At 34.9% G+C, this 23,498-nt stretch overlaps 1 protein-coding gene across 9 annotated transcripts in view; it reads left to right on the top strand.

Annotated features, from left to right (window-relative positions):
* msn (serine/threonine-protein kinase msn) overlaps positions 1 to 23,291 on the top strand; it is a 51,592-nt gene extending 28,301 nt beyond the window's left edge. For 6 of the 9 annotated variants that reach the window (XM_072299359.1, XM_019046041.2, XM_019046043.2 and 3 more), the window contains 9 exons: positions 5,098 to 5,190; positions 6,126 to 6,176; positions 10,726 to 10,957; positions 11,329 to 11,540; positions 13,044 to 13,211; positions 14,756 to 14,905; positions 16,148 to 16,258; positions 17,071 to 17,259; positions 18,680 to 23,291. In XM_072299359.1, the coding sequence (XP_072155460.1) occupies positions 5,098 to 5,190; positions 6,126 to 6,176; positions 10,726 to 10,957; positions 11,329 to 11,540; positions 13,044 to 13,211; positions 14,756 to 14,905; positions 16,148 to 16,258; positions 17,071 to 17,259; positions 18,680 to 18,763 (1,290 nt within the window). In that variant the 3' untranslated portion in view covers positions 18,764 to 23,291. The remainder of the gene's footprint in view (positions 1 to 5,097; positions 5,191 to 6,125; positions 6,177 to 10,725; positions 10,958 to 11,328; positions 11,541 to 13,043; positions 13,212 to 14,755; positions 14,906 to 16,147; positions 16,259 to 17,070; positions 17,260 to 18,679) is intronic. The other 3 variants (XM_019046044.2, XM_072299360.1, XM_019046045.2) reach the window with 2 other exon arrangements.
* The last annotated feature ends 207 nt before the right edge of the window (positions 23,292 to 23,498 follow it).

Genomic DNA, 23,498 nt, shown 5'->3' with positions numbered 1-23,498 from the left:
CGTTTCTTTATCCTGTTTTTTGATTCGACTTAATGAAATCCATACCAGAGCTCATATACAGCTGAAAACACAAGAAAAGCCAAATGGTTGCAGATTTGATGCATGTTTTAAGTCCAAGGTGATGTTTCATTGCTACACTAGGACCTCTGGAACCATTTTCTCTGCCATAGATCTTTTTATGTGTAGAGCGAAATCCTCACATGCTATTTTTGGTTGAGTCGCTTTTTTTTTAAATTCACACTATGAAAAGTGATGGTTAAAGAGGAGAGGCAATTGCCTTTCTCTATTCATTGTCTAAGGATCGTTTCGCTCAGGCTTTTTGCACAGTGATATGCCAAGGCGAGGTTGTCTAAATGAGCCAATATACTTAAAGGTTAAACCTTAATCAATGGACAACTAAAGAAGGATAGACATCTAGCATTATAGCTTCCTTAAAATGTATCGGAGAACATGGTGGAAAGATTAAAAAATTCCAATTTTAACTTGAAAGTGAGGCGTTAGAGTTATTTCTTAAGTTTAGATTCAATCATCACGCTTACTAGAAAATATCTCGTATATCTCAAAATTTTGATGAGGAGACACGCATGATGGTTTAATTCTTACTGTGTTTAGTTGTCCATGAGTTATTTGCTTGACTCGGCCCCTCATTCATCATTTTTCGCAGGAGTTGACCGCGGGGATCTGTGGTTTGGGAGTGATCAAAAATTTCAACTGTATAAAACCAGTTGAATATAGTTCCAATTGCTTTGCAAATATGTACTATTCTTTGCATGAATCAAATTGCCTCGGAATCTGTCTATAGAAATGGCTTTAAGTTTCAGAGCTTTTGTTTTCTATTTTCTGATGTGTTGTGATGAGAGCATGGCAGTGAATTCCAATGTTTAGTGTTGCAAGAATAATTACTCAACTTGCATGCCTCTATTTGTTATATGAATGCTTCCTCCATAGCGTTTTGATTTGCGGCTAGCCATTCTTTTTGTCGAGAAAGCAGGACTTAACATAACTTGAAGGATTGTTGGACAAAGTTACAGGGTCACTACTCGATGACAGATTTTGTTTTGCCTGTACTTTAACCATTTGAATGTTCAACGACTCAATGAGGCGTCCTAGTTCCATTACAGTCTTAATTCCTGTATTTGCAAAAACTGCTCCTGGTCAGAATTGCTGCAAACAAGCATTAAATGATGTAACTTAGGTGTACCATAAGACACTAACAGCAAATATTTAATTATTTACCTTTGTCCAAAGAAGCTTTTACCTCAGATATGGTCTCAGGTCGAAAGCACCTTTTCTTTGATACTTTTAAGGATACAGTCCATCTCAGCAAGATTCATGTTACTCCAGCCAGTTTCGGATGAGGTGCCGCAGATACATTTACATTCAAGATGATCAATAAAGTATGCTATGTGTAGCTATAGGTACATTTTAGATCGTTATTGTAGATTCTCATAGATGAGTTGACTTGTTACCCATCATTATCTCTCCCTTTTAGATTGTTTGGAGGCTTTTGGACTCCATTTGCAAATTACGCTGTTATGCATTTTTCAGTTTTCAATAGAAAACAGATTCTGCATGACAATTTTGAGGGGTGAACACTTTTATCAGTTGAACAAATCAAGTTGTTGCATGGATTAGTTTTCATCTATTAGTTGCATTGATTTTAGTAGCAGTTTAGGTTTACATTTTAAGTATCTATATGACCTTTCAAGTGCTATCAAGAGTATATTGTGTTTTGTACAGAAAAAGCTTAATGTATTGGATATTTACAAATAACAAATATTTTGACGAAGCAACTTGAGCCTAAAACATAGAAGTTAAGGTAATGTACGACAAGAATTCATACGACTATAACATATCCAACACATTAAAGTTTTCTGTTTCTCGTAGTTTTTGGCAATTGATTCATTAACTTTGAACTTTGTATCATGCTGTAATGACTTGTGGGTAACTGTCTCTAAACGTATGACAACTTACAATTAGTATATTTTTCAATCCATTAGAAGTGTCTTGGCAGTACCTTGTGGTATGTCTACTGGAAAACTAATAGAAGTTTGAAAAGAAATATTTTTTTTAAAAAAAACTTCCCGATACTGCTTTGTTCTTGTAACCAATGGCACCCTTGGAGGGTTTTCCCCGTAGACATTTTAGATTTGGAGTAAAACATTTCATCTCGAACTGGAAGGCATTACCTCTCTGAAGGTCAGACAACATTTCTTTTCTCCAATCTGTAAGATTTTTATTGAAAATTTCACTTGTTAACAAATGGAAAATAAATTCAGCTCCAAAATAGTGATGTATCTAGTTTGAGAAATTCAGGTCAAAAATGTAAAGAATAGGGTCTTTTTTCCTTCTATTAAATTCCCGAGCACCAAGATTACCTATTAATGTCTCTCTTCGGTCTCCTACACAACAATGAATCTTTTTTTTTGCACTTTCATCTGCCTAACGTAGATTTTTATATTTCGTTTCATTATTTGCAAAGTAAGGCGTCTTAGTACGTGTCATTGGTGTTAATCTAAAGGAAAGGTCAATTTTGATATATTTATATAAAACTCTCAGTCCACAATATACTATGAAGAGTTGTTTGAAACATTAGCTGAATTACGTTTCTTCTAGTACCATTTTTCTAAGTCAGTAACTTGCTTGTTAAAGTAATTGTCCGTCATTCCTTTGTTTTATGAGCTTTCTTTCTCTTATGTGTGTGCTTATAGTTAAATGTTTTTTGTACTTGATCTGTTGCATTTTGTGTGCATTCATGTTCTCCCCCAAAAGCTTGTGTTGCATAATATTTGTGAAGCTTTCTATTTTGAAGCAGTGCTAACTTTACAGTTCATCAGATAGGAACCGACCTAGACCTTTATCGACAATTGAATAATTAATTCTCTGGTGGAATTAATTCCCACTTAATGCAATAGAATATAACATCAAATCCATTGAATTACAAGTGCAAGTTGAAATAGTTGGATTAAATTTCTTCTTCAGTTTGCTGCAAAGTTTAAGGCATGGTCGGTTCCTTTCAGCTGAATCGGGCTCCTCTGATTTTATCTTAAAGTTTTTGTAACTTTTTCAATTTTGTCTGACCTAATTTTGCAGCTTTAGTGTTTTTTTGTTGTCTTCATTATTAATTTTATTTTAAGTTTGATAGGAGTCAGCTTTTCTCGATTGAATCGTGCTCTCTTGATTCTTACCTGAACTTTTTTAATACTATTCAAATCTTGTCGATCAACTCAAATTTGCATTTCTAGAATTTTTTTTTATTGCAATTAGATTTCGATGGAGAAACAGAGAATTTTGGAGTTATTTAACATATTAATTTGATTAATTCAATGTACCACAAACCCAATGAGCTACCAGCGTTAAGTGAAAATTCTTTACTAGGATCATCTGCAAATACAAGTTGTATTGGGTATCAAAAAGAGAACCTCCAACCACAGGCCTCAGAAAATTGTACTCTGTTTTTCTCCCTCTCTCAAAGAATACTTTTACCAAGCAAGAGTAATTACCAAGTATAATTTTAAAAGCAACAGTTACCTTTCGTAGATTTTTCAAGAATTTGGTTATTGATCTTGCGTGGATTATAGCGCTGATTCCATAAATGACCTCTGTTGTCCTGGATCAGTTCGGGTTTCTCGAAATTGGAATTTTCTGGAAAAATCTAGCTTCTCTAGAGTAAACCGAATTTTTCGGGGTATTTGTGCTTGATAGAGAAAAATAAATGTCATCTTCTGATTCAACAACAAAAAATACTTGAGGCCTAATAGACTGCATGCCTATCAAATCAATCTGTCTTCAGGAGTTAGATTTTTTTGGTTGAGTATCTCCTACCAACCATATAGGTTTTGCATCAGAAAGGAGGAGAAGAAATTTCCTTCAGGTGTCCAGTGGAATCTCTCCGACCCAATTTTTGCCGCTGAAACCGAAAATGACCTTAGCTTTTTTTTTCTAGCATCTTTTTCGGTTTATTGAATTTCCTTTAAATTGCATTTTTTCAGCTAGAGAAAATCCCCACTTTTTGAAACTTGACTTTCCGAGGGTTTTGGAAAAAAATTAAGGTTCCTTTCAGCTTCAGCGGCGAACATTAAGTGGGAATAATCCCTTTAGACACCAGAAAAAAGTTTTCTCCCTCTTTTCTGACACCAAACAATTGAATGACTTTTGAATGGGCAGAGCAGGGCATTTTGCCGGAAAAACCTTGATATTAGAAACAGAGGCGAATGCTTGATAGGGAAGTAATACTTTATTTGCCGTGTATCTTTGGCTGCTGGATTCGAAAATGACCTTGATTTTTCTCAATTATACACGGATATCCCGGAAAATGGAATTTTCTCTGGTATAGCTCGATTTTTACAAGAACTACCGATTTTGCCAGCGAAAACCGAAGTGAATTAGAAAAACGGAGGTCATTTCCGGAATCAGCACTAAAATCTGCTGAAAATTAATTATGAATTTTACGGTAAATCAATCCGTGTTGACCAGTGTAGTCAGCACCGCTTTATTCAATATCAGAGAATTCAAATTCATCTGCGTGTCAACACATGAGCCGTATACAAATTTGAAATGCTCTGTAAGCATTTTGTTCCTTAAATTTTAAAATTTTACAACATCGTTGATCATCTGCATTATTTATTTTTTACTTGATTACTACTGGAAAATGGATCTTTTCTGGGAAATTATGGGTTGAAAAAACAAAGGAGAATGAGAGCGAGGATTTTTTTTTTTGGTATTTTTATTTAGATCATCTCTTTGATTCAAGGGCCAATTTGGAATTGCCATTCAATCATGTAGAGCACCTTAATCAGTGACATGGAAATTGACAAAACTGCAGGGTCTGGGATTTTCAATCTTCACAATTTTACTCATGTAATCTGATAAAAGCACCTCTTTGATGATACTAGATAAAATGCCTCACCCTGGTTTCTGTTGGAAAACGGTAGAAACTGTCATTTTTCTCTGCAAGATTAGAGATGCAGGTAACAAATCGAAAGAAAGATCTGAATTTTCCCCACGGATCATCCAAATCCCAGCATTGAGTCTTCAATTTTACTCTGTATCCTTGCTTAAAAAGTATCTTAAAATTTTTCTGTTAAAATTTTATAGAATCGTGAAGACCGGCGGAACGACTTCAGTCACGACTTTTCTGGTGGCAACTCCTCTCGCACGAGCTCTGTTTTACCCGATCTTTTAACTCAGGTACTATTCATCATAATTTTTTTGCATCTTTTTCATTTCAGTTTTGGAATGTTTACAGATAATTCACTACAACTCTTCTCTACATTTGCCTTTGTTATCGGTAGATGGCTAGTGTTAATTTGGTTTTAATTTGAAGCGACTGATATTAAGCTAACTTGTCACAATGCTTTTGTCTCCTTTTAAGATCTTAAGTTGAAACAAGTTCATCCTGATATCTTGCAAGTCGTTCAGTTTAACAGGGGCCTCTCTGAGAGAGTGACAGTTTAGAGCCGTTCATATACGTATCACGCAATGCTAAATTTTGGATTTTTTGAGTCCCCTCTCCCTTTGTAACACTTTTGGAACTAGGCCCCTATCCTTTGACATGTATAAATAAAATGGCATAACGCTCTCCTCAACCCCTTCCGCTCTAGAGCGTCAGGCATTTTGTGAACCCCTTGCGACTGAAGTTGTGGCAAGTGAGGAGGTGAACAGTTCTCAAAAGTCAGTATTTTCATGGCATCATGAGAAGACTCAATAATTTCAGTAAAAACCCACCTAAAAGTAATGACCACCCTTTTTCTCTGCTCATACATGCAAATATCAAGGAAACATTTTTAATGTTTTAGTACAGCAATTACTTACTGTCAGTCCGTAAAATACCTGCAATTATGAATTAAAAAGTGCGGACACCTTCAAAAATAACGAAGAAATACTGTGATTTTTGTTTACCTCTGACAGAATTATTAGCATTAGCAGATTGGAATCCTACGAGGAAACAACTCAAGGCAAAATTAGAATGGTTCCTACACTGCCTGACTTCAAGAACTTTGAATTTTTTTCCTAGGAAGAGTTGAATATTTTATGAGGCTAACTAACTAATAAGTTTCTTTTTTCTTGTATTCCGCTTCTCTTCTCAATTTTATTTTACTCACTTTTCTTTCTTTCTTCTACAGACTTCAAGTCCTGGAGCTGGATCGCGTCAAGACAAGTCAACTAGTGAAGAGGTAATTTTTTATAAATTGTCTTTCATTCTAACAATTTTTTCCTCGTGCCATTATGAAGGGTCATTAAAACTTTAACCAACCATGAGAACAGAGTCTCTCTAACTTTTAAAACATGAAAATTGAGATGATAGTATGACTGCCAAAAGTCAATAATGCCTCTGTTTCAAAGTTCAAAATTATCCAGAAATTCATAACGTTGATATTCCGGGGGAAATTTTGAAGTCTTGTATTGATAAACCCTATACTTACAGTGCCAATCAGAGAAATTAGCTTTTTCACGCATCATTAGTCAAATGCTTTCAGTGTCATTTCCAGGGCAAATTTCTGCTTAAAATGTTGAGCATTTTACAAGAGAATATTGAGTAAACGTTTTACTTGTTGTCTTAAACTGGAATTTGATGTTTGTAGCTCTAACTCCAATTTTTGCCCTGAAAAAAAAAATAAATCTGAAAAAATTTCCTACAGAAGTCAAGATTCCTTTTCTCATGGTCTTCTGCTAGTTTCGTAAATGTGATGGTTTTTGTATCCTCATTTCAAATATTTTCTATGCCTTCATTGAAAAGAGAGGAGGACTTTAGTTTGCCAAAATCCTTCCTATTCCTATCCTGACAAGGATGAATCCAACCGCATGATCCAAGTGACTGTCCTTTTTTATGAATTCCTCAAAGTTCTCTCATCTTCTATAATTGATAACACATGGGTTTCCAAAAGTTAAAACCTATTTTACAATGGCTACGGAACAAAACCGCCTATCTGCATAAGACTGATTATTTTACAGGACATAGGAAAAGCTTCGCCACTTTAGTAATTTTGAGGTTATGTTTGCAATATCTTATAAATTACAGCATCATTACAGCGCTCGTATGCGGAATTGGAAAAAACTAAAAATGTTAGCTCGCATATTTTGTACTAGAGTGCAGCAAAGTCACTAAGTCATTTTCGCCAAAATTTCAGTTAAGTGGTATTGTTCCTTAGCCATCGTTTACTTACAGTAAATTGACCAGCTATTCATGTCTGCGGATGCCTTTGTATTGAACGAAATGCGGAGTCTCTGACCTGTTGCCTCTGCAAAATTCCTTGTTTTCATGTGTCAGTAATTATCGACTACAAATATTTTTGGGCAAGAAGTCTATCTGTAATTGAACACCCTTACTTTTAGATCTCTTTTCCGTCATTGCGTTGTCTATCCAGTAATTTGATTACTAGATCATGTTTTACTGTTCTTTTTCCTCACAATGACAATTTGAGTCTAAAATATCAAAGGCCACCAAAAAGTACTGTTAAAAAGAACCTTGAAGTTAGCACCTTTTTGTAGGCTTCTTCTTTGGAAACTTTATGTAAACTTCCTGATAAAGCCTTTGTAAAGGTGTTAACCTCAAGATTCTTCTTAATTTGGCCAAAATCTTTCTCTCAGCTCAATTACTTCTTTGCCATCTTTTGTATGTTTTGAATGATCTGTAAGCTTAGTGCTAAACCAATTATTAGTAGTATTTTAAGACATTTTGGTGAGAATAATAATATGAAAGCTTGATCAATCATCATAGCTCTTAATGAAAGGAAAACTCAATTATCTTTTCATCTCCAATTTCAAAGATACAATTTTATGTTGGTAAAATTTTCATTATACAGTATCAAAACAGAAGAATTAAACCTGTGACGAAATAAGCGATATTAAATATCAATGAATCAAGAAAGAAGTCACTCATTCAGTCATTAGATTTTTTGGAAATTATCCATTATTGACAAGTAATTTCATAGTTTTAGCTTGTCACAAGATAGGTGGAGGCTGTGCCGTGTGCCGTACTGGTGGAATGGTTAATCGGTTTAAATGGTTCATTAACTAGTAACTCAAGGGACAAGGTTGTCCTCATGAGCTCAAAGTTTTTTTTTCCTTTCTTTAACAATAAATTGAATGCTCTTTAACCATGGTAAGCTTGAAAGATCAATCTCTCCAAAAAATAGAAAATTCCAAAATCGGTTCTGTCTACATTATTATTACAAAATCATCCAATGTCTGTAATATGATTGAAAAATTTGATGTAGTTCACAAGTGAACCAATTTCTTTGAAAGAACTCAGTCTGTTTAAAAATCCGGCATTGATTGATTTCTTTTTCATTAATATACCTGACTGTCATCCAGGAACAAGGGAATATGTGGTCTTGGGCTTTATTATGTGCAAGGATGAAATTCTGTGGGTTGGCGCTTTTTGAAAATTGTCCCTCTTTTACCTCTAAAGATTGAACTGCTCATCTTTTGTCTGTTATTTTAATTTTTGGGTGCTTTTGCTGCACAGTAAGCAGCACTATCTTTTCTTTGCAGCATTGCTGTCAACTTCAATTTTTTTTGTTTTCCTCATGAAACTGGAGTATCAAATCTATCACCAAACGAGGAAAAAAGAATGTTGAATTTTTAGTAGGAAGGAAATTTGAAGGTTTTTTAAGGTGCATCAATAGCATCGAAAATTGTTTGGAAACTTATTTTTGCCAATGGATAGACAAATAAACCCATAATTTTTGCTTTACGAAGACGCCTTGCCATCAGCTAAATCACCAGATTTATTTCAAAGCACTAACATTCAATGCAATATCACAAGTAATTCAAAATTGGACAGCAATTTAAATACTATGTCCTCCAGGGCACTTTTTCCTTCTTTCAAATAAGTTAGGAATTAGAAACTCTGAAAATTTCAAATTAAATATTTCAACTGTTCAAAGGCATATCTTAGAAATCTTACTCTAACTCCTCACTTGTCACAGAGAGCCCATGAAAGGTTTGATACACCATTTCTCTTTTGGAAGAATGTGTGAAGGGTGATCCCACCCCTTGCAAAGAAACAAGTGATTTACCGCAGGCTTAATACATGTGAACGCAGCTATATATTTAAGCAAATCGATAATGTCATAACCTTACACCAAAAATATTCTACAGTTAGATGGAGCATGAAACACCTTCAAACGGAGCTAGCTGGTTTTATCCTGTGTCAGTATGGAAGTTTATTCCTTCCAGTATCCTGTGCCTAAACCATTCAAAGGATTATGAGATCTGACCTAAGTTTGTCTTGCTGAAGAAAAAAGAACTCTCCAAAACATAACTCTATATGCACACGCATTAAAAATTCATTGAAAATTGGTCCCTGAAAGTGTAGGTCTAATTGCTCCTTTCAGAATGTTAGTATGTACAGTTGATCAGAGATTGCAAATGTGAAAATTCTGAAAAAGGCACCTTGTCCGTTTATTCCTGGGCAAATTATATTGTACGCTCCACCTAATTGATGGATATCTTTGTAGTACACAACCCCTTTAAAATCAAAGTATTTTCAATGAAATCACACTTTACTTACACGTTTTTGTTTGCATTTGTTCCATGTTTGTGTTGCTTGATAAACATTTCTGTTTCACCCACCATCTGTAAATATTACATCGTTCCAATGCTTTTTGTTGATGCATTTCTTACACTTACCAACGCATTCTTGTAAGTATCGGACCCTAATTTTGTTTCCACCCTTTGTGTTTCATCAGTCTGAAAGCAAATTTTCCTAATTAAGTGCAATCGATTTTACCTACCTGTATCACTAAAACAGAATCCCTTTATTCAAATTCACAGTCACAGCCATTAATTTATTTTGGTGGTAGCAGTTTCCATTTTTTTTTTAATTTAACTCCCACAGTGAAGTCAGTGTAAAACCAATCTAGTTGTTGAGTAACACCTAGGTAACAGCAATAACCTACCTTCAACTCTCATCACTGATTTTGGTTCATAGACCGATTGCTGGTGAATTCCACTGAACAATTTTTGAAAATTGCATATTCATTGCGAAAAGTTGCTTTTATTCATGCTTTAACTGCAAGTCTAGCTCCTTAAAATATCAGCCAGTGATAGTAAGATGTAATATGTCATTTGATGCTATTCATTCAAAATCATTGACTTCTTGGTGATGTTAGTTCCTCGAAAAAATCATTAAGCTCCTCACATTCCTAATCAACTGCTAAATGGTTTTCTTAGTCTGAAAACAGTATAAACCTTAGCAGCTGGTGTTGGTGTAGGCCTGTAGATAGAGCTACTTGCAGTGTCAGAAGAGTGTAGGTTTGGTAATCCTGTCAGAATGTGAAATTTATTAATTCCAGCAACGATCGGTGGTGTTGGTTGTTGTGTTCGAAGAGTTTAAAAATTTTTCAACTTGGGAACAGTGGAGAAGGGAAGGAGGGAAAAAGAGAGAATGAGAAATGTATCTTCGATTAGAATGTCTCATTGTAGATAAGCTTTTGCAGTGCTGGTAGCAGAGTAATATTAAAAATGATAAATTCCTTAACTTTTAATGAACAAGACTCATAAATGCAGGATCTGCCTCAGTACATTGTGCCAGTGTCATTGTTGACTTACTTTTCCCCTCTAAATTGAACTTATCAGTACAAAAGAATTGATGTAAACAGCAAATTTCTTGCACTTAATTTACAACTAATTCGCATCTTGGTTAAAATTCATTGACTTATGAAACAATTGCTGAAGTTTTGAAAAGAAGCTAATTTTTATAAATCAATTTGTTTGCAGTATCGTGCGGCTGTGTCATCGATCCCCTCCGCTCTTCTTTTCCAACAGAAGCAACGTTCATTCCTTACTTTCGGCTTTGGAGCCGGCTCAGGGGCAAGTGCCGCCAGCCGGCGCGAGTCCCACGTCAACGTCAATGTAACGCCTACCTCACACGACATAAGCTCAGACACACCTGAAATCCGGAAATATAAGAAGCGTTTTAATAGTGAGATTCTATGCGCTGCACTCTGGGGTGAGTTCTGACTTGAAATCCTCAAGACCCCTTTCCTTTCTTTCGCCAAGTATATCATATTCAAGAAATTTTATTTTATGTATTTTCATATTGATAGTCAAAGTCGAAATATGTTTAATCTAATTGCTGTATTGCATACCTTCACTCATGCTCTAATTTTCTCAGAAAAATCTCAAAAAATCCAGCCAAAAGTCCTTGTTGAAATCCTTTGTGAATCTTATTAATCTGTTCGAGAACATTTTCGTTAGTTCTCTTTTTATAAAATCAATCCCAAAATAATAAAAAAAAAAAAAACCTCATTGAAGGTTGTGCTCCAATTGGAGCACCAATTGTGCTCTTAGGTAATTAATAAAGCATCTCTCATCTTTCAGGCGTGAACCTTCTAATAGGCACTGAAAATGGATTAGTGTTACTAGATCGTAGTGGTCAAGGCAAAGTGTATCAGCTCATCTCTCGACGCCGCTTCCAGCAAATGGAAGTTCTTGAAGGACAGAACATTCTTGTCACTGTTTCAGGCAATAAAAATAGAGTCCGTGTCTACTATCTCTCTTGGTTGAAGTCAAAAATTCTTCGCACAGAAGGCGTAAGTTTTTCTCTTTTTCTAAGTACATTTGAAGCCATCTACAGGGAAAGGAACCAGAAAGTGTGATAGAAAGGAACTGTTAATCGTTTGTGACCATGATCTTGTCATAAAGGAAAAGTGATAGCAGCAGCATCTACTCAATAGTCACCAGACCGCTGCTGTTGGAATTGTTGACTTTATGTTTGAAGTTAGGTTAGCTGTATGTGTTGTTGTAATAATGTATGTTCTTAATACACTTAACTTGGTGAGAAAATTGATAAAGAAGCATAAAATTATCATGAAATTAACAGAATAAAAATTAATCAAATTAATGGCATTAATTATTATCAGAGGAAGACATCAGTACCTCAAGCAAAAATATTGAGTAAAAACGGTTTATTCTGCAAGTTGTCAGAGAATATAGACAGACATTTTGAATTGGGGGGGAGGGAGGGGCTGAGGAAGAAGATGTTACTTGCCTGAAGGCTAGTCAGCACCTCGGACAACAGGAAGGTATCACTGAAAATACTGTAGTTAAGAAGTAACAAGAATAAAATAATGCAACGCTTCCGAGCGCCAGATAGGAAAAGCACCAACACTAATAGGAAATACTTATAAATATGTGCACCAATGTCGAATTTTCAAAGCTACGGTGACCTTTAGTTCATGCCCAAGCTTTGGCTCAAACGAAACTTTCTGCCCAATTTCGCTCGGGTGATGCCTGAACTTCCAAGGAAGGGCGGATAGCACAATCTTTATTTTTTTTTTTTTCAAAAAGAATTTTTTTCCTGTTTATGATTTACCAAAAATTGCCCGTTGAACTAGTGTCTTTTTTAAATTTCAGAATAGTCTAAAGTAAGGACCATCCTAGTTCTTCTATTTAACCCTTTGTTGCATGAGCTACTCGTTGATTTTGGAGGGAAAATCCACATTGTACAGTATGTTTTCGACACTAGAGTCGGTTAGAATCGATTTTTATGGGTTTTTTTAAAGTAAAGAGATCTGACTTAAAATGTTCCTCAAAACTCATTTCTTGCTTCGATTCAATTTAATACTTCAGCACAGAAATAAAGCTGAAAACCATTTGTTGCTTTCATGCAACGCTATGCAATAAAGGGTTAATGTGGCCCATGTAGTATCATGTGTATGATACAGTATCTAAAAGCACAGACAAAAGTGGAAGATTGTTGTCGCTATAGATTGACCCTGAAATTTCATGAGAGCCTTATCTAAAGTCTAGAATAAAACACATCTTTTTGAAAATGATGAATTGAATTTCAAGTGCTGAATTCTATGTATGCTTTTTCTCGGACACCTCAAATTGGCGAAAAATTTATTATTTTTTATCATTATGTTTTGATAATCAACAGAAAGGAAGTAATATCTTCTTTCTCTCATCATTTCAATCCTGTATAAGTTTCCGGTCTATCAAAAAAGAAGGCTCATAGTTATTTTGCAATAATGAGCAGCCTTGATTTCTTAATCGGAATGTTCTGCTAAACTTTCTTGCTTCATCTGTTACAGCAAGTGGAGCGTAGAAATGGGTGGATAAATGTTGGTGATCTTCAAGGTGCTGTGCATTTTAAAATAGTCAAGTATGAAAGGATCAAATTTCTGGTCATTGCTCTCAAGGATAGTATTGAAATTTATGCATGGGCGCCCAAACCGTATCACAAATTTATGGCCTTCAAGGTAAGCACCTTTTTACTTATATCTATTAAGAAATTAACGGACATGAGCCTTCACAACCATAATCTACAAAGGAGAAAAATAAGTATGAAGACATGTGCGGTAACTTATGAGGTAACTTGATAATAAGACCCAACCTTTAACAAACTAAAAAATTACAGTGCAAGTATACCTAGAAATACAATAGCCTAGCAAACAATAGTAAAATAACTCCTTTTTTTCAATCAAATTGTAATTTAAATGAGACAATTAAAGTCGCCTCAGGTCAAGATTATGTAGTGAATGAAAACTTGAGCCAATAAAAAAATTAGCGGCAACCTGATCTTGGTTTATACAATGCAACCACTCATGTGACTGAAGTTTTGTAGTTTCATCAAATTCATATGCTTCTCTCAGCACGGGCAGACAATTTTTGTCTCTCTTACTAAGGGTGCAAAATTTTCTTTGCCCTCAAATTTTCTAAGGCAATTCTCGCTTTTTCTAAGCTTGTGAGTTACTCCCCAACTACATCTTCACTACATCTTCAGTTTGCTTTGGACTGAAGGCTGTAAGGCTGTGAGGAAGGATATTACACACAGTGAAACATCAGTGCTAACCTTGAGGGAAGATGTGTAGGGAAGGAAGATTGTACTCTATTCATTCTTTCTCCCATTTTGGTAATCTGAAAGTTTAAAGTTTTCAATAATGAATCATATATATCTTTCATTCACTTTGCCGAGTAAAGTAAGGGATACAATGCTCCCCTTGCTTACACAGATGTCACGCCACTATTTTAGCACTCGTCGTTTGTAAGGTCAAGATTGGGAAACTTCGGTGCAATCCAATAGGACGCCAGGAGATGGGGAAGTGGCAATGTTAGATGATCTCAGTAAATTAAAGTTCTCTCACAAATCTCCCAATGGATTTTGATAATCTTGGGCTTGTCTTAAGGCTGAAAATATGCTTGCTGCAATTATTCTTATTAATTTGATTTACCTTACATAGCTTAGAAAATATAAAATCGGGGAGCTCACTTTTTGGATAGCCCTTTTGAAATAGCTCAATGCCATTACTTCAAATTAATAAAGAGTAAAAACACTTCATCGTCTCATTTTCGGCAGCCATCACATTTTTTCAAATGAGTTAATTTTAACCTTTTGCATAATAGTTTTATTTAAAATTTAATTCATGTGTTCTTCTCTTTTCTGTGGTCTGTACATTTTCTTTGGTTCTTCAATGCAAGGTACCAGAAAGAGGGACGTTTTCAAGATTCATCACAATTTCTGCCGCGAAGAATAGAGGCGTAAAGTTTCTCTTCAATTTAGAGAATGAAGATAAAGAGTTTTAAATCAGGCAATGCAGAATTGGTATTTTTTGACAACCCTTGAATCCTTTGTATTGTACTTCCTTGTAATTTTGTGAGAGAATGCGACACATTGAAGATGCTGAACCATCCCCTTATATAGTGTGCAATATGAGAATGAAGCCATGAGAGAAGAATTTTTGGCTGAAAATACACACTTTTCTTTTTAATCTATTCATGCTATTAAATTTTTTCTTTTTTCTAGTCATTTGGAGAACTAGCTCACAGGCCACTATTAGTTGATCTGACCGTAGAAGAAGGCACTAGACTAAAAGTCATCTATGGCTCTGCCGATGGATTTCACGCCGTCGATTTGGACTCTGCATCTGTTTATGATATTTATCTTCCTAAACATGTAAGTCACTTTCCAAATAATTGTGAAAGTACCTTTAAATCAACCGAGCTCCCTCTAATCTCAAAAGAATCAACACTACCAGAAAGAGCGACACAAGCCAATAAGCCATGCTCAACGACAAACTCATGCATAGTTTTACTCTTCTCTCAGAGCATTTTTCAATCAGATATCTTTCAAGAAAGTGGAAAATACATTCTAATTATGTACCGACATATTTATGCACAGTTAAAAGGGAGAGCTATCATCTGTGCATTTGTGGATGCTCACTCAGGAAGCACTGTAGCTTCATTGTCATTTCAAAGATCTTACCAAGTTAAACAGTCGTGACTTATAGAAAATTATTCTAAAATCATAACGAGCACATTAGCACAGTCTAAAACTCACTCCTTACCTTACAACCTGCACAAGAAATTTTTGCATTTCTGAGATTCATGCATCAAAAGAAATTTACTACATACATCAGATTAATAATTTGATGCAGATGTGTCAGCCCATTTTCTATTTTCACTATTCCACAAGAAACTCAATTAGCCCTTACGTGTCAAGTGTCATGGGCATCATGTGTCTTAGATTTTCTATTGAAAACAAACATACTGAACCCCATTTTCCCAAATTTTCTCTTTCCTGCTTTTCAAGTCAAGTTCAATAAGTGTAAGTGCTTTTGTTGTTTGTTTTCATTTGAGTAACTGTGTTATAACACACTTCTATACCACTATACAGTGTAATGGTGGCCATTTTGAGTTTTGCAAGGAGTTGTGAAACTAGTGTGACTTATCTGCATCAAATGATGTTTTTGCTGAAGTGTATAGAAGCTGGAAGCTGAAATATGCGCTGATATCAAGACATGGAGTGAATTTCTCCCTTTGCCAATGTGCCCATTTTTATTTTTGATCAATTTTCTGCAGGATACTTATCTTGTTTTCGCACTACTTGAAATTTGCGACGGACCAATTGGAGTCAAAAACGGCAACGTACGATTGTGCCGGAACGGATGTATTGGTTTTTTTCCTAAATTCTTACATCTTCTTACTGGCGGATCCCTTCTGCTGAGCAATACTCAATCAATCTTAATTCAAAATTGTGTATTGCTATTTTGGTATATAATTAAGAGAGAGTCTGATTTGCCTCTTTAATGCTAAGCTCAAGGACAGGAATATAAAAGTTTTAAATCTGTAGAGTTGATATCAGCCTCTTTTCTTGTTCATTTGCACTAAATTTGGGTTCTTTGTATTTTTTTTTTAGACGCAAGGTCCAATCACACCACACTGTATCGTAGCGCTTCCAAATTCCAATGGAATGCAACTACTTTTGTGTTATGATAATGAAGGTGTTTATGTGAATACATACGGAAAGGTCAGTAGCTTTGTCCTTGATAAATACACTTATTCAAACTTTCAGACAAATTTGTTTTTTTTATCATGGTGGATCCAGACATTTTTCAGAAGTTTTGTAGGCCACTAAGAATCCAAGTGGCCAAATCAATATCTGTGTAATTGACACCCCCCTCTCCCCCCCCCCCCACCAAACCCTTGCCCTCTTTTGAGGTAAAAATTATAATACAGTTTAAAATTCCTTCCTGTTCCTGCCTCTCTGATTTTCATGCAATTCGACCCTCAAATGTTGCTAAAATGATCAAATCGTTGATTAATCATGATTGATGAAATCATTTGTATCTCAAATCTTGGAAGTCGAACCTTTAAGAGGAGGTGGGTGTGGGATAAAAGTCTTACCTCCGAAAAGTCTTATTTTGACTCATGAATCTATTGTAGGAGGGGGATTGTTTAAATTTTATGTTTGTTGATCGGACGAGACAATGGTTAGTGACAAAATAACATGGGGTAAAATAAAGTAACGCAATCAGTCAGTTGCATTGATCTTGGGCGTCTCACTATCTTTATCGATTTTAAGACTCATCAAAAGCATGACAAAGCAAATGAGACATTCGAGAGAGTTGCAACCAATTAATTGCTTAATTCCATTTTATCTTAGTCTTGTCTTATCCGATTGCTAAAAATCAGATTTCAACAATCGTTTTTCCTTATCCTTGCCGCATCCTTTTTTCATGATTCATTGTTGAATATAAATTTGGTACAGCTCAGCATGCTGTACAATATGTCATAAAATTAAGGGTTTTATTTTTCATGTGTCTTGATCTTTTCTATCAGGTCTCCAAAAATATTGTTCTACAATGGGGAGAAATGCCTACATCGGTAGCATACATTGGAACTGGTCAAATCATGGGCTGGGGCAACAAAGCAATAGAAATTCGAAGTGTTGAGACAGGGCATTTAGATGGTGTCTTCATGCACAAGAAAGCTCAACGTCTTAAATTCCTTTGCGAGAGAAACGACAAGGTATGTTTTCAGTCTCTAACTTTTGCATAGTTTTTTAGGGTGTTTAAATATTCTCTCCAAACCTCAGATCGCTCAGGTATGCTATTGAGGTTCAGAGGAACGCTCCTCAAAAATTTGCTAACTATAGCTTTGATATTTTCCGGGTGATAATATATTAAATAACGTAATAATGGGTTGATCATTAAAAATTATGGAAAGAAATGTCAGAGGAGGCTTTTTGTCCTAATTATGTTCCTGTCTGTAAGGTTAGGAATGCAGGATTAGTGTTTCCCAAGACTCCTGCAATAGAGAAAAAATTTCTGGGAATTTGACGACAAATACAGACCTCAAAATAATTTTCCTGCTGTACTGCCTTGCAGGAAATTCAATGAAAGTTACCAGTGGACAACTTTATGCTGAAAAGAACTATGTGAAAATGAATCAAATAAAAAAAGAAGAATGTTGCATTCAAATCCATGCATGCATAGCTGCGCATACTTTATTTTGATCTCGCTGGTGCCCTTGCAACATAAATACATCCAAATGCAAGAATTATTGAGCATACAAGCAGAAGAGAGAATTTCCAGTAAAAGCATGGCAACATTGGAGACTTGTTTAGAAAATACCTACAACACTAATTTACACCACAACTTTACGTTGGTATTTATGGGCTTCTGAGAATGGTTTTGTTGTTGCAAGTATACTCTGCTCTAGTAGTGAGAGGGAAACGTCTCCAGAAAAAGCATAGTAACAGTGGAAATTTTCTCAAAAACACTATGGCAGCAAACGTCCCTTTTCATCTCAAATTTTCTTAATGTTTTATTGATTTTGTGCTATTTTACCTGTTACGAGTATATATATTTGGCTGTATCTCTTGCTGTCAACAGACTTATTCAAATAAAAATGCATAATTCATTACTTTAAATGTATCAGTGTAACTAACCATCTTAACATGATCCATTTGGGGAAAAGTTGTTAATCTTGAACACCACATCTTAAGTTCACCAAGCAACTTTAAATTTTTGCTGTAATTGGAATTTTATGAAACCAAAATGCAAGTGTAACCCTGAAAGAAACATTGGAGAAGGTCCTTTGAACAACTCAAGTTTTGAAATCTATTGATGTATCATTTTTCTGTTTGATGAAAATTTAATTTTTCAGGGTTTCTGAAAGTTATCTTTTCAGGGATGACTTGAATAAATAATTATAAGAAAAGTGCAAGTCTCCTTAACTTTTAATACATTTTGTAGTATCAAACTCAACCAGTTTCTTACCGTTCATGCTATCGTGATTTGATTAATGCCAAAAAAAAATGAAATATTTGTTGATAGATTGGTTTAAAGGAACGGATCAAAATTCGTTTCTTCCCTTCAGTCACAATTAGCTTTATTGAAAACAACAAACTGCAATAAAATTTTCTCCCTGAATCACTTTGTTACAGGTGTTCTTCTCATCAGCAAAACGGAATTCATCGTGTCAAATCTACTTCATGACACTGAACAAACCAGGAATGGCTAATTGGTGATACATCTGTTTCACATTGTCTCTTCTGTCCTATCATATTGTAAACAAAATAGCGGACTGCTATGGTCTCTGTTTATATATTTTTATCGTGTCAGAAACTGATAGGAATACAAAAAGCATTATTGCTTCCCGTTTTTTGTATTGTGCGCAACCAGCAGAAGTGAACTCATTTGCAGGTGCTAGCTTTGTTGTCTGAATTTAATAGAATTTTAAAAGTAAATTTGTAAGTATCGAAAACTTTTGACCCTAAGCTTTTTATGAGGATGTATTACGAAGGTGCATCAAGCAGAATACAATCTATTTTCTAGAAGCTGTTCATTCATGATGTCTGAAAGAGTTCAGTTACTCTTATTCATATTTCTCCACAATCATAAAGTGACTAGAAACTTTTGAAACATTGCCGCAATTTCAGCTTATTCAGCGCATCTAATAGATATGTGAGGAGAATGAAGAATCGGGATGTAATGTAAAAGCTCTTTTCTTTTAAACATTGCCGTATTGCTTTCACCTTTTTATTCTTCGATGTGTAAAACTATCGCAATGAGCTTACAAGCAGTTCTTTGTCTATTACCACATCCAAGATTGCGTGGAATTTCTCTAAGGGGGCCTCATGCTTGGTGCTCAAATTTTCTAACCTAAAGTGGAAAAATAATTAGAATTATTCAAGAAAAGACAATGGTTTTTGGTGCAATTTTGTTTTGAATTTTAATTGTATTAAATTTAAAACCAGTAGTCTTCCAATGTTGACAAACTCATCAATCAGGGTGAAGTCTGAAATTTCGCTCAGTCATTATTTGGATTATTATATGAATGGCTTTACCATCGAAACTGAACAGCTTCCCAAAAATGTTGAGACTTTTTTAAATTATTCCATAATCATATGTATGTGTATATATATCTGTGGCCTTCACCACCATTTAGAACAATATTTTTAACTGTCAAAATTTTAGCTCCATCTCTCAATGTTTCCCAATTTCATGGATTCAGACAAATTCTGTCCCCAAAAATTCTAGTCTTGTATTTTATGATGGACACCTAGTGCCTCTCTCTTCTGCCTAAGGTGTGTTTTCCTAGACCTGAATACTGAAGGAAGCAGTCTTCACTGAAGTGTTACAATTAAACCGATCTTTTTCTTAAGGGTCTGAGTGCCAAAATCCAAGTTTCGAGAAAAGCAGAAAAAACCATGTCATGCGGCGTGTGCTCAATCTTTTAAGCCCAAAAAGTATGTGCGGCTGAAGAATATCTACTGGAAAGGGGCTCAAAAGATTGATTCAGGTGGTATCCTTTTTTCTGATTTTCTCGAAACCTGAATTTTGGCACTTGGGCGCTTGAGAATAAATTTGGCTTAATTGCCCTTGCAGTGGTTGAGATAAATTTGGGGCTATTGCCAACTTTTGTTACAGCCAAAAGACGATTTATTTTAAGTTGAAAATCGATTAAGAATCACTAAGGCCAAGCCACTTTTTAATGTGTTGTACGTCTTTTTTAGCTTTCAGCTTCCAATCGTTTGTCTCTAGTAAAGATTTAATTAACAAAAGAGAAGTCAGCTCAGTTCGATCATTCAATGAGACCTATACGACCACAGTCAAGTGGCAAAATTCCTTATGAAGATCAACCACAAAGCATGAACTTAGGTATCAAACATATACAACAATGTCTCAGAAGAGAAAGAACACATCTTTGTCTTTCTTTTGAAGATCTGCCTTAAACGTTGTAGTCCATTTTGAATTTTGCGCTAAGATAAGTGACTAGGATAACTCTTTTGTACCTCGTCTTTTCTCAGCTGTAATATGCATTTTGAAAAGGTCCCCAGCACAGTGTAAAATGAAGCTTGAATTCTAAAACAGGTCAGTGAGCTTATCATCAGACATGATGGATTCGTCCAGCTTGAGAAAAAGTTTGCAACAACCTCATAGTGGTTGAAAACAGTTGTAGCGCTTACAGATGAAGTCATATTTCTAGAAATTACCTCTAGTAACTTGAATGAGGTACGCTTTGCAGTTTGCTAAGCTGATTTTTTGTCATGTATAGGGTCTAGGAAAACAAGGCTTCGAAAAGGGTGAGGTCTCGTAGTTCCAGATAACCAGTAATTTCAGTTTTCTTCACTATCGTGAGTTTTTTAAGCACACCGTCACCTCTAGAACAAAGTTGCTTTGCCACCTGTAGCTTTTTCAATTTTCTACTTTTCTACTTTTTTACTCCTTGTAGCATATAACTGCTTCGCTTTTTTTCATGCGTAGAGAATAGATTGAGGCACTCACTTTGAGTTGAGACGTAAAGTTTTGCTGTGAATGTAATTTTTTAAAAATCCAATCAAAATTCATCTTACGCGTTAATTTTATTTAAAAAACTGTTTTCTCTTTTTACTTTTATATGATTTTAAAATTAATGGAAGTTAAAAAAAAGAGTCTGCTGGTGGTGAAATTTTAAGAGTTCAAGAAAAGACTATCTGCTCTACCTCCAGCCTAATTACCATCATGTTTCGAGTTTTAATTTATCAGCCATTATAACTTCAATAACAATGCTTTCTAAAGGAAGACTGACGTAAAATTATGCCTCTGTGAATATTTGTTTTCAGCTTGTTCCTTCCTTTTCCTATTTTATTCCACAGGGTTGCCACAACGAGGGAAATGTCAGGGAATTCTAGAAAGTCAATGATAACCAGTAATTGTCAGAGATGATGACAGAAGTGTCGGGAAAAATCCTTGAATCACCTTTCTAGAATGTATCTGATGTTTTGAACAACAAATTTTGAGTGTGTGGGTTTGGAAGTAACAATTTCTAACCGTCGCGCAAAGTCAAATGTCAAGGAATTTCACCCTAATTTATCAGGGAAAATTTTCGGGTTAGGAAATTTTATTTTCTCTATCCTGCGGCAACCCTGAAGCAAGAATTAACATATTTTAAATACAATTTTGAGAATCACGTCCATGCCAATCATTACTGTGTCCCATCGCCATAATTTATTGCACTAGTTTCCGTTTAACCAGAATTATAAATCTCATTCAAGTGCTTGTTTGCCTTGACGTTTCATTGCAATAATCCATCTAGCTTGTTTTCATTTTTGTTCCTAAGTCTTTAACTCATTTGACAACTCTAATTTTGAGGTAAGGTTCTCTCATTTCAGTGACAAAAGACTGATTTCCAAAGAATTCCCGGTTTGGTTTATCTCAATGAACCCAATATTGAGTAGGATTGATCGGCCATACTGCCCTTTTCAATTTTTAATTTTTATGAATTTTTTATAGATTTACTATGCTGTCTATGATCAAAGGGTTCAAGTATTAATATAGCCAAAAAAATGATTGACAAGATAAGCTACGATCTATTCGAGAAACGTAGGTGATAGGGTAATTTCTTACTATCCTGACCACTTCTCTGAAGGCTGTCTTTTCCATCCTAACGTTGGAATGGAAAATTTGTCAAGTTGGTTTCTAAGTCATAGTATGAGTATCAGTAAAAGAACAGATCTCTTGCAGGGGCCTGAACGATGTTCTATTCGTTCCTACTGTTTCTCCCTGAAATGTGAACAATTATTTCTTTTTTGAATTGAACCGCTCAAGTGGGATTTTTTCTTCAATTTAGGAAAAATTGAACCTGTAAAAGTGCTTTAGCTTTAAAGAAAGGAGGGAATGTACTTCAGAAGTAACATACTATTTTGGAATGAAGCCCATACGTTTGTGATTTTCAAAGAAATAGCTACATATTTACCACAGAATTAATAGTCTGCAATGAAAAGCAGCCTTCCTTCATCAAGTATGTAACTCTGAGCGTTTTTTTGCCCTCTCTATCTTGTTCTCCTCAAATTGAATTGCCTTCACCTATTTTCGTTTTTTCAAAAACTCTTCTCTTTTCTGTACAAACCTATTAAAATTTATCAGGCCAGTTTATAAGATTACCTAGTAAGATTTTTCTACTGTATGAACCAAAAAATGAGTTCAAATTTTCGTGAACAAGTCAGCTGCTTTCTCAATGATCACCATGATTCAAAGATCGATTCAAGTCTTCATTTTTTGTTCAAGATTCATCTAATTGCAATGCATTAAATATTACCTTTTGATTATTAGAATTACATAATTCTTGACCTCATCTACATGCCTACTTAAATCTCCTGTTCGTCGAATTTTTCTGCTGTTGAAAATATTTCATTTTTTTTTTGTAGGAGATCATTTTCCTGTATTTTGCGTTTCTGTGTTCTCCTTTTTTTTCTTCATTTTTTTTTTATTTTGCTGCATATTTGTGTTCAGGGTTTTAAATTTTCAGGAACCCTCTAGTTAAGATCAAATGCGAATTTTTAACAGCAGTTTGATTGTTGAAAAATTGAAACTTTATTAGATTATTTGATTGATTTTTATGTTCATTTTTTTTATCATTGAAATTATTTGTCAAGGCCCTCAAAGGCTGATTGACATTTCTTGTTATAGTGAAGTTTAGTTTATAATATTATAAGAAGTCTTTTTATATTTATGTACACAAATTGTCTAAATTTTCTTTATATAGTTCTAATAAAATGTACGTAAAAAGTCAAATGGCTGTTTTTTCTGGGTGCAATTCACCATTTCCTAGTTGTGGGGGCGCCAGTTGAGGGGTTAACCCATTAACTTGCCTGGCAGAAGTGTTTCATAAGGTATACTCTAGGCATATCAACAGTGTAAGTCTGCAACCACGTATCTCGTCTGCCAAGTTTGATAATCTTAGCTCCTACTTCATTTTTCTTAAGAAAAACAAACCGACAT

Source organism: Bemisia tabaci, chromosome 4, assembly GCF_918797505.1.
Source record: "Bemisia tabaci chromosome 4, PGI_BMITA_v3".
In the NCBI taxonomy this organism is placed as follows: Eukaryota; Metazoa; Arthropoda; class Insecta; order Hemiptera; family Aleyrodidae; genus Bemisia; species Bemisia tabaci.
The sequence above is the reverse complement of the archived record's forward strand: the minus strand, read 5'-3'. Positions and strand labels throughout refer to the sequence as shown.